The sequence below is a fragment of the Rhinatrema bivittatum genome, chromosome 5 (genome assembly GCF_901001135.1).
Source record: "Rhinatrema bivittatum chromosome 5, aRhiBiv1.1, whole genome shotgun sequence".
NCBI lineage: Eukaryota > Metazoa > Chordata > Amphibia > Gymnophiona > Rhinatrematidae > Rhinatrema > Rhinatrema bivittatum.
Genome location: NC_042619.1, coordinates 3,420,215 through 3,432,708, shown reverse-complemented (window position 1 = coordinate 3,432,708; position 12,494 = coordinate 3,420,215). Strand labels below are relative to the sequence as shown.

General features: G+C 48.8%; 1 protein-coding gene across 1 annotated transcript in view; it reads right to left on the bottom strand.

Moving 5' to 3' along the window:
- LOC115091562 (transient receptor potential cation channel subfamily M member 2-like) overlaps positions 1 to 12,494 on the bottom strand; it is a 246,883-nt gene that overhangs the window by 65,473 nt on the left and 168,916 nt on the right. The window contains exons 19-20 of the mRNA XM_029601742.1: positions 10,757 to 10,875; positions 5,050 to 5,222 (exon numbers count right to left, since the gene is read on the bottom strand). Coding sequence (XP_029457602.1) covers positions 5,050 to 5,222; positions 10,757 to 10,875 — 292 coding nt within the window. The remainder of the gene's footprint in view (positions 1 to 5,049; positions 5,223 to 10,756; positions 10,876 to 12,494) is intronic.

Here is a 12,494-nt window from a genome sequence, read left to right as displayed (position 1 = left end):
CACAGTAACAATTACACACCCCTGATCATTCCCCCCTCTGTGATATATACACACACACAGCAACAATTACACACCCCTGATCATTCCCACCCCCTGTGCTTATACACACACACAGCAACAATTACACCCCCGTGACCATTCCCCCCCTCTGTGATATATACACACACACACAGCAACAGTTATACACCCCTGACCATTCCCCCCCTGTGATATACAAACACACACAGCAACAATTACACCCCCCTGACCATATCCCCTCAGTGATACACACACAGCAACAATTACACATTCCTGATCATATTACCCCAGTGATACACATACAGCAACAATTATACACCCTTGATCATATCCCCCCAGTGATACACACACAGCAACAATTATACACCCCATATCATATCCCCCCAGTGATACACACATAGCAACAATTGCACATTCCTGATCATATCCCCTCAGTGATACACACACAGCAACAATTACACATTCCTGATCATGTCCCCTCAGTGATACACACACAGCAACAATTACACATTCCTGATTATACCCCCCCAGTGATACACACACAGCAACAATTACACATTCCTGATCATAGCCCCCCCAGTGATACACACACAGCAATAATTGCACATTTCTGATCATATCCCCCCAGTGATACACACACAGTAACAATTACACATTCCTGATCATATCCCCCCAGTGATACACACACAGCAACAATTACACATTCCTGATCATATCCCCCCAGTGATACACATACACACACACACACAGCAACAATTACACATTCCTGATCATACCCCCCAGTGATACACACACAGCAACAATTACACATTCCTGATGATACCCCCCCAGTGATACACACACAGCAACAATTACACATTCCTGATCATATCCCCCCAGTGATACACACACAGTAACAATTACATATTCCTGATCATATCCCCCCAGTGATACACACACAGCAACAATTACACATTCCTGATGATACCCCCCCCCCCCAGTGATACACACACAGTAACAATTACACATTCCTGATCATATCCCTCCAGTGATACACACACAACAACAATTACACATTCCTGATCATATCCCTCCAGTGATACACACACAGTAACAATTACACATTCCTGATCACATCCCCTCAGTGATACACACACAGCAACAATTACACACCCCTGATCATATCCCCCCAATGATACACACACAGCAACAATTACACACCCCTGATCATATCCCCCCAGTGATACACACAGTAACAATTACACATTCCTGATCATATCCACTCAGTGATACAACACAGTAACAATTACACATTCCTGATCATACCCCCCCCAGTGATACACACACAGCAACAACTACACACCCCTGATCATATCCCCCCAGTGATACACACACAGAGCAACAATTACACATTCCTGATCATACCCCCCCAGTGATACACACACAGCAACAATTACACACCCCTGACCATTCCCCCCTGTGATATACACACACACAGTAACAATTACACACCCCTGACCATTCCCCCCTGTGATACACACACACACAGAGCAACAATTACACACCCCTGACCATCCCCCTCCTGTGATATACACACACACAGCAACAATTATACACCCCTGACCATTTCTCCCTGTGATATACACACACACACAGCAACAATTACACACCCCTGACCATTCCCACATGATACACACACACACACACAGCAACAATTACACACCCATGACCATTCCCACCCCCTGTGTTATACACACAGCAACAATTACACACCCTGACTATTCTCCCCCTGTGATACACACACACAGAGCAACAATTACACAACCCTGACCATTCGCACCCCCCTGTGATATACACACACACAAAGCAACAATTACACACCCCTGACCATTCCCACCCCCCTGTGATATACACACACACAAAGCAACAATTACACACCCCTCACCATTCCCACCCCCCGTGATATATACACACACAGAGCAACAATTACACACCCCTGACCATTCCCACCCTGTGATACACACACACACAGAGCAACAATTACACACCCCTCACCATTCCCTCCCCCTGTGATATACACACACAGAGCAACAATTACACACCCCGGACCATTCCCACCCCCTGTTTTATACACACACAGCAACAATTACACACCTCTGACCATTCCCCCCCTGTGATACACACACACACACAGAGCAACAATTACACACCCCTGACCATTCCCACCCCTTGTGTTATACACACACAGAGTAACAATTACACACCCCTGATCATTCCCCCCTCTGTGATATACACACACAGCAACAATTACACACCCCTGACCATTCCCACCCCCTGTGCTTATACACACGCACACAGCAACAATTACACACCCCTGACCATTCCGCCCCTGTGATATACACACACAGCAACAATTACACCCCGTGACCATTCCCCCCCTCTGTGATATACACGTACAGCAACAATTACACATTCCTGATCATATTCCCCCAGTGATACACATACAGCAACAATTACACATTCCTGATCATATTCCCCCAGTGATACACATACAGCAACAATTACACATTCCTGATCACATCCCCCCAGTGATACACACACAGGAATAATTATACACCCTTGATCATATCCCCCCAGTGATACACACACAGCAACAATTATACACCCCTGATCATATCCCCTCAGTGATACACACACAGCAACAATTACACACTGATCATATCCCCTCAGTGATACACACACAGTAACAATTACACATTCTTGATCATATCCCCTCAGTGATACACACACAGCAACAATTACACACTGATCATATCCCCTCAGTGATACACACACAGCAACAATTACACACTGATCATATCCCCTCAGTGATACACACAGTAACAATTACACATTCCTGGTCATAACCCCTCATGATACACACACAGCAACAATTACACATTCCTGATCATACCCCCCCAGTGATAAACACACAGCAGCAATTACACATTCCTGATCATATCCCCCCAGTGATACACACACAGCAACAATTACACACCCCTGATCATATCCCCCAGTGATACACACACAGCAACAATTACACACCACTGATCATATCCCCCCAGTGATACACACACAGCAACAATTACACACCACTGATCATATCCCCCCAGTGATACACACACAGCAACAATTACACACCCCTGATCATATCCCCCCAGTGATACACACACAGCAACAATTACACACCACTGATCATATCCCCCCAGTGATACACACACAGCAACAATTACACACCACTGATCATATCCCCCCAGTGATACACACACAGCAACAATTACACATTCCTGATCATATCCCCCCAGTGATATACACACAGCAACAATTACACACCCCTGATCATATCCCCCCAGTGATACACACACAGCAACAATTACACACCCCTGATCATATCCCCCCAGTGATACACACACAGCAACAATTACACATTCCTGATCATATCCCCCAGTGATACACACACAGCAACAATTATACACCCCTGATCATATCCCCCCCAGTGATACACACACAGCAACAATTACACATTCCTGATCATATCCCCCCAGTGATACACACACAGCAACAATTACACACCCCTGATCATATCCCCCCAGTGATACACACACAGCAACAATTACACACCCCTGATCATATCCCCCCAGTGATACACACACAGCAACAATTACACATTCCTGATCATATCCCCCAGTGATACACACACAGCAACAATTACACACCCCTGATCATATCCCCCCCAGTGATACACACACAGCAACAATTACACACCCCTGATCATATCCCCCCCAGTGATACACACACAGCAACAATTACACACCACTGATCATATCCCCCCAGTGCTATACACACAGCAACAATTACACACCGAGACTGTGAGACTGCTGGGGATGAGGGTGGATGCACTTTTGTAATAAAGATGGTATTTTGTTGGATTACTGACTCCCAGATTATTTCAGCTCTCAGTCGCCCCCTGCGCTGTGATATAAACCCGACACTGAGAATAAAACGGGCACTCGGTGTCACTGAGCGGCCGGCTGGGTGTCCGGATTCCCTCGGAAGCAGAGCAGGTCTTCTGCCTGCCCAGCCGCCTCCCCCTGGGATCGGGCTCGCAGGTTCTGGTGGCAGGGTCCATGGCAGGCAGCGGTCACACGAGGCTGCAGTCCAGGCAGAGGTCAGGGCAAGGGTCAGTGACAGTGCAGGTCAGACAGCAAAGATCAGTGCGTGCAAGGCTGAGCGCAGAAGCAAAGGTGTAAGCAGAGCAGGACGGAGGAAGGGCCCGAGCAGGCTACACTGGAGGAAGCACAGGCGAGGGGCGGCCGCAGGGACACCCAGGCACATTCATTTATTTCACATACTTATAGCAAGAAGGAACAGCAGGACCGCTAAGCAGCTCAGACAGCACAGGACAAGGACTCCAGGGCGTGACAAAATCCACACAGACACAGGCAAGCAAATGCACAAACAAACAAGCAAATGCACAAACAAGCAAGCAAATGCACAAACAAACAAGCAAATGCACAAACAATGCACGTAGAAGCCAGGCCACGAGGCAGGGCACGGAAACACTAGAAGGCCCAAAGGCCACGAGGCAAATCAAGAAAGGCCGGGTAAGGAGAGGCAAAGCAAGGAGCTACGGTGAGGCAGTGTTACTGCCCTTAACCAATAAGCCCTTATTCCATAGCTCTCTGCTTCAGCAGCAGGAGGGAATTCGACTCAGACAGCAAGCAACCAGGGCCCTGACGGTTTGGGAGACTAAGTAAGGGGGTGACTTGTATGGCACAACCGATGCTACCATCAGCTTGCTGGGCAGACTGGATGGACCGTTTGGTCCTTTCCTGCCGTCATTGTTTCTATGTTTCTATAATAAAAGGCGCCGAGTGGTGGAAGAGGCGAGAGGATTAAATAGGGCCGGCCTCGTTGCATCAATCAGATGCCCAGAGCGGGAGAGAGCGGGGCTGAGGGATGACTTCTGCCAATGTGGGGATCGTTACACTCAGATTGCACTCTCTCTGATACAGAGACACAGGGTGCTGGCGCTGGGGATCACATTTCTTACCATCCTGTGTAACATGATGATTTTGGGTCCCAGAATTCTGCTGACAGCAAAAATATGCACCAGGCGCAAGCAAAAAATGATGAAATCCAGAGACAGCATTACTTTTCCAGCATAGAAGGAACTGCTGAAAAACCTGGCGAGAAAGCAGACAGCTGTCACACTCAGAGCAGACATTTACATATTTAAATACATTTATCCCACTTATGCATGCGTGTGGGTGTGAGGAGCCTCCACTGCAAGTGACAGCTAGACATGGAGTTCAGAGCTGACACACTCAGAGCAGACATTTACATATTTAAATACATTTATCCCACTTATGCATGCGTGTGGGTGTGAGGAGCCTCCACTGCAAGTGACAGCTAGACATGGAGTTCAGAGCTGTCACACTCAGAGCAGACATATATTTAAAAACATTTATCCCACTTATGCATGCGTGTGGGTGTGAGGAGCCTCCACTGCAAGTGACAGCTAGACATGGAGTTCAGAGCTGTCACACTCAGAGCAGACATATATTTAAAAACATTTATCCCACTTATGCATGCGTGTGGGTGTGAGGAGCCTCCACTGCAAATGACAGCTAGACATGGAGTTCAGAGCTGACACACTCAGAGCAGACATATATTTAAAAACATTTATCCCACTTATGCATGCGTGTGGGTGTGAGGAGCCTCCACTGCAAGTGACAGCTAGACATGGAGTTCAGAGCTAACACACTCAGAGCAGACATATATTTAAAAACATTTATTCCACTTATGCATGCGTGTGGGTGTGAGGAGCCTCCACTGCAAGTGACAGCTAGACATGGAGGCGAGAGCTGTCACACTCAGAGCAGACATTTATGTATTTAAATACGTATATCCCACCTATGCATGTGTGTGGGTGTGAGGAGCCTCCACTGCAAGTGACAGCTAGACATGGAGTTCAGAGCTGTCACACTCAGAGCAGACATTTATGTATTTAAATACATTTATCCCACCTATGCATGCGTGTGGGTGTGAGGAGCTTCCACTGCAAGTGACAGCTAGACATGGAGTTCAGAGCTGTCACACTCAGAGCAGACATTTATATATGGGGAGCCGATATTTAGAACTAGTTAGCCAGATAAATACTAGGGACCTAGCCAACTAAGTGGCAGCCACTGAATATCCAGCTATGTTTAGCAGCTGCCAATTAGCCGACTAAGTTTTTATCCAACTAAATAGACAGTGTCAGTATTTTTGATTTATCCAGTTAAGTTAACCAAATAACTTACTTGCTGAATAGCAGGTCTAAACTTAGCTGCCTATAACTTATTTGTTTAGCTAGAAGTTATCAGGGTATATTCTGTGGCATAGTCGTGCTGCTGAATATCCCTTCTAGGTTAGCCAGATAAGATAATAGGTAGCCAGATATCTTTCAGTATTGGGCCTTTAAATACTTATCTCTCACCTATCCATAATTTTAGGTGTCTGTGGGTGTGAACAGCCCTCCAGTATAAGTGACAGGTATGCAGGGAGAGCAGAAAAGGTGAAATTTGACTTACCTGCTAATTTCCTTTCCTTGAGTCCTAACCTCGAAGCCCAGACAAGCAGCTTATGTCTGCCTCCTATCAGCAGATGCAGGCAGAGATCCATTTTTTAAGCTAACTTCCCTAAGTGTTCCAGTGCAAAGAAATTGTCAATACACTTTTTGCCAAAGCTAATATTGAAGTACCACCTCCCCTGAAAATAGAAAAGAATAAAAGTCAATTGAAAAATATTTCTTTAAATAGTAAGAGTCCCTAGTTAGGGAAACATCCTGCATAGAAATGTAGGAGGAGATTTCCATCTCTCCTTTCAGCCTCTTCCAAAGCCCTGCTCCTGTCTTCCGAGTGGGCTCTGGACCGGTCTAGCAAGACTCAAGGAAAGGAAATTAGCAGGTAAGTCAAATTTCACTTTCTTTAATGTCCTGCCAGACCAGTCCAGACAAGTGGGATGTACCCAAGCAGCAAGTAGAACAGGAAGGAGGAAGCCAAGGCTGCTAAAGCTCTCAAGTCTGTAACGTTTAAGAGAACTGCCTTCCCGTAAACCTCTGCTGGTGGCATCAGTCTGCTCTCTGCCCATAAGCAGGCTTGTGTCTTTAGCTTCCATCGCCGGACCTTTCCCTTTCTCAGCAGAGACAATCAATACATTAATTTGCCTCATAGTGCAGGCTTTAGATGCCACTTCCATCTTATGATAGCACCTAAAAAGGACTTCCAGAAGGAGCCTGAGAGCTTCACATAGCATTTGAGGCCTTTATTTATTTTATTTATTTATTTATTTATTTATTTAATTTTATATACCGACAGCCGTTTGCACATCGTGCCGGTTTACAGATAACTTACAAACCAAAAAATATATAGGCAAAACCTTTACAAGGAACAGTGTGTAACAAACAATAGTAACAGAGTAAATAAGTTGATAACTAAGGGAGGGAGGGGTGGGGGTGATTGCGACAAAGGAGGGGGTAGGGGGGGGGTGAGAACAGATACATGAGGAAAAAATATGTACAGGGAATCAATGGGGAAATGATATGTACATAGGCTATATACAAAATTTGTCTAAGCGCATGGCCAACAGTGAAAGAAGTGAGAAGATGTGTGCGGTTCTGCTAGGTGGCAATTTATTATGTGCAGGAGGTTAAGTGTGGGGTTTGTAGTTCCTTCGAGAGGGTGGGTGGGGGTCCTGTAGTGGGGGTGTTGATATGAGAGGGAGGTTGGGTTTGAGTGCTTTGTCCAATGGCTTTACAAGCCATTGGACAAACTTTATTCCACTCCATGCCCTACAAATCCCTACACGAGGACAGAGGAATAGTCTGGAGTGGAACGGGGAAGATCATGCTCTTAGGACCCAGCACAAGAGGTCCTAAGTTTCCAAACTCCTTTCGTGGAACAGATGGTTACTGGAGCCCCATCTCATGAGGATGACCCCAAAAGTCGAATGGACAGGAAGAAGAACTGTTCCTATCCTCTGGCAGCCTGAGGACCTCCCCAAACCTTAGCCATCTTTTCCAATTCCTCCCCAAGCAAGCGCCCTATTGAATGGAAGTTTGGTCAACTGGAGTTGGAAATGTTGTCTTCCAAGCAATGGCTCAGCCACAGAAGCCACTGGGTAGCTATAACGGAGGCCACTCCCCTAGCAGCTGATCAAGCTAAGTGATAGCCAGCATCAGCCAAAGAGGCAGCCCCTGGCTCTAAGGATGGAAAATCCTCTTCTATGTCACTTCAGCTTCCTGTAAGCCTGAGCGCGCTGCAATACAAACAGCAAATGGCTATTTGTAAATTTGTAGCCATCACTTCAAAAGCCTGTTTAAGCTTGCCCTCTCTTTTCCTATCCGGAGGCAGGCGCAACTTATTGGATAAAGGTAAAGGGGGAGGGGGGGAGGGAGGGGAAGGTGGAGGGGAGGGAGCGGAGGAAGGCTGCGCGGCTCGGCACACACAAGTTGCACAATTGTGCACCCCCTTGCGCGCGCCGACCCTGGATTTTATAACATGCGTGTGGCTGTGCGCGCATGTTATAAAATCGGGCGTACATTTGCACGCTCCGGGTTGCGTGCAGAAATGTACGCCCGCGCGTACCTTTTAAAATCCAGCCCTCTATGCTTAAGAGTGGTCACCGACGTTAACGATTTATGATGTAATATATCATTGAGAAGATTTTGAAGGGACCAGAACAGTTGCCCATCTACCTCTAAATTAGAGTTCACAAACACTCCTTTTGCTTCTCTTACTTTATTCGTAAGCTCCAACATGTCCCTATCTAAGTCCCTCTTTTTCCATTTGGTGTATCCAATTATTTCTCCTCATAGTACTGCCTCCGCTATTGCCCAGAATAATATGGCTTGAGATCTGTGTTGTTCATTATGTTTGACATAATCTTGCCATTTCTCACACAGAAACCATTTAAAATTGTTCTCTTGCAATAACCACGCCTTCCAAGAGGTATACGGTCGTCAGCCTCTGCCTCCACTTCCGTTACCCCTGTCAGTGGCCTCTCCTGTGGTGCCAGCCACCGTTCAAGAGTTGCATCAACTCTGGGATGACACTAAACGCCTTATACAATAAGCTGCCCAGAAGTCCAAGAAATGCTATGATACCCATCATTGGGCAGCTCCTCAATTCAACCCCGATGATAAAGTATGGCTTAGTACTCAATTCATTCGTCTGAAACTATTTTCAGTCCGCTTTGCTCCCAGATACATCGGGCCATTTCCTGTACTTTGTCGTCTGGGCCCAGTTACGTACAGCCCATGCCTGCCCTCAGCACTCAAGATTCATAACGCCTTCCACGTCTCATTACTTAAACCTCTCATTTTATCCGAATTTTCCAAAAAGCCGCCTGAACCTCAACCTCTGACATCAGAGGAAGACATCACTTATCAAGTACAGGCCGCCCTGGATATACAGAAACGAGGAAGATGATGGGAATATCTGATATCATGGGAGGGCTTTGGGCCTGAAGAAAACAGCTGGGGGCCTGCAACTAACATTCTCGATAAAGAATTGATCAAGCAGTTCCATACTTCTCACCCAAGAAAACCCAAACCCCCGGGGAGAGCCCCTAAGAAGGGGGGTACTGTTACGCACCGCGGCCGAAGACGGCTGCGACAGCTTCTGCTTACCTCTCTTTTTGCTACCTTGGCTCCGTTGGGGAACTCGCGGCCTCTGCCACCTACCACCGGCCTTCCAGCCTCCGTTCCCGGGCCTACCAGAGCAGCATGGACTCTGCCGACCGCCAACTTGCCCTCATAGTTCCCTAGGCGCGCATGCGCTCGCTCCCCGACCTGCTTTAACCACGTCATGGTGGGAACCTCAGGGGCGTCCCCATCAGATGACATCACTCAACTCCAATATTTAAACTCACCAGCCCAGACAGCCAGTGGCTTGGGAACGAGTTCACTTGCTGTATCTACCTACTCTCGCTTCAGCGTTGTTCCGGTTCCGGTTCCCGTGGTGTGAGAATATCGGGTACCCACTCCTCGGGGGTCCTTCCTCGTCTCTTGGCTATCCGCTCCTCAGAATGCCTTTCACCTGGACTCCTGCCTGCCTCGCTTCCCGAGGCTTTCTATGGAACTACTCTTGTCTTCAGTCGCTGTGAGTACCATGCTGTGGTATCCTGTTCTTGATATCTACGTGGGAATCATCTCCGGTGTACCCCGCTCTGCGGACCACTGCCGTGTTCTCCCATCGAGGAACCCTCTTGTCTACCATCTCTACAGACCCAGTGTATTACAGTGACTGTAACATTCCCCGGCACCCCCGCTCCTCGGGACGTGCCGCAGCTATTGCCTGACTCTTGTCATACGAACTGAGACTGACGTCAGCATCTGCGCTGTCATTCCATGGCCCGCCTCCTGGGGGTAACCCTCTCTTTCTCCACCTACATCTGCTGTATATCATCCCACAGCCAAGGCTGTGCCTCCCGATGGTGAGGCTCAGCGGGGCTCCTCCTCTGGGCGGTACCACCTCTCACCTCAGCCAAAGGACCCACTTACTTACCAATCCTAACACTCGATTTTGTAAAATAAAAGATAAATAAGGGAGCGATACCCAGAGCGACACAGACTTGCATCTGCTTCCCTTCACCACATCACGTGACCCTCTACCCCCCGCCCCATGAGTATGTATTTATTATGTGAGCATGTGCGTAACAGATTGAATGCAAATACCTGCAGGTAAGTCCTGCCAGGAATAGGATCACAGTCAGGACGTCCACCTTGTTCCAGAACTCGAGGATGTACATCCGGGACTTGTTCACAAACCCCATTCCATTGGGGTCATACAGCAACTGCCGAGAGAGGAGCAGAGTGAGGCATAGCATAAGAAGCAGATACCGGTCATCACAAAGATATGGGGAGGAGAGCGCCACCGGTCATCACAAAGCTATGGGGAGGAGAGCGCCACCGGTCATCACAAAGCTATGGGGAGGAGAGCGCCACCAGTCATCACAAAGCTATGGGGAGGAGAGCACCACCAGTCATCACAAAGATATGGGAGGAGAGCGCCACCGGTCATCACAAAGATATGGGTAGGAGAGAGCCATCAGTCATCACAAAGATATGGGGAGGAGAGAGCCATCAGTCATCACAAAGATATGGGAAGGAGAGCGCCACCAGTCATCAGCCAGAGATGGGGAGGAGAGCGCCACCGGTCATCAGCCAGAGATGGGGAGGAGAGCGCCACCGGTCATCAGCCAGAGATGGGGAGGAGAGAGCCACCGGTCATCAGCCAGAGATGGGGAGGAGAGAGCCATCAGGCATCAGCCAGAGATGAGGAGGAGAGAGCCATCAGGCATCAGCCAGAGATGGGGAGGAGAGAGCCATCAGGCATCAGCCAGAGATGGGGAGGAGAGAGCCATCAGGCATCAGTCAGAGATGGGGAGGAGAGCGCCTCCAGTCATCAGCCAGAGATGGGGAGGAGAGAGCCACCAGTCATCACCCAGAGATGGGGAGGAGAGAGCCACCAGTCATCACCCAGAGATGGGGAGCAGAGAGCCATCAGTCATCACCCAGAGATGGGGAGGAGAGAGCCACCAGTCATCAGCCAGAGGTGGGGAGGAGAGAGCCACCAGTCATCAGCCAGAGATGGGGAGGAGAGAGCCATCAGTCATCACCCAAGATGGGGAGGAGAGAGCCACCAGTCATCAGCCAGAGGTGGGGAGGAGAGAGCCACCAGTCATCAGCCAGAGGTGGGGAGGCGAGAGCCACCAGTCATCAGCCAGAGATGGGGAGGAGAGAGCCAGCAGTGAGCACTCTGGGAAGGGGTGGAACTGCCAGTCTGTACACTGAGAGGGGGAAACAACAATGGCTGCTATCACTGAGGAGCAAGGGACGGGGTACAGAGACCACGTGAGGAGCCAAGGCGAGAGAGGAAGAGCAGCCTCCCAGTTCTCCTCATGGGAGATGTGAGGGGCAGCATTTACCAGATGTTAAGATAGAGGGGTGTGAGAGGCAGCAGCTGCCAGGAACATGACAGGGGGAGGTGAGGGGCAGGAGGGTTTGAGAGGGAGAAAAGGTTAGACCTTGTCACAGTGAGGCACAGGTATCAGCAGTCCCCAAATTATCATTACAGAGGCTGTGACAGGGAACTGCTGCCAGGCATCCTTACAGAGGGGAGTGAGCGGCAGCAGCTGCCAGACACTATCACAGGGGAGTTATGAGGGGCAGCAGCTGCCAGACACTATCACAGGGGAGTTATGAGGGGCAGCAGCTGCCAGACACTATCACAGGGGAGTTATGAGGGGCACAGCTGCCAGACACTATCACAGGGGAGTTATGAGGGGCAGCAGCTGCCAGACACTATCACAGGGGAGTTATGAGGGGCACAGCTGTCAGACACTATCACAGGGGAGTTATGAGGGTAGCAGCTGCCAGACATTATCACAGGGGAGTTATGAGGGGGAGCAGC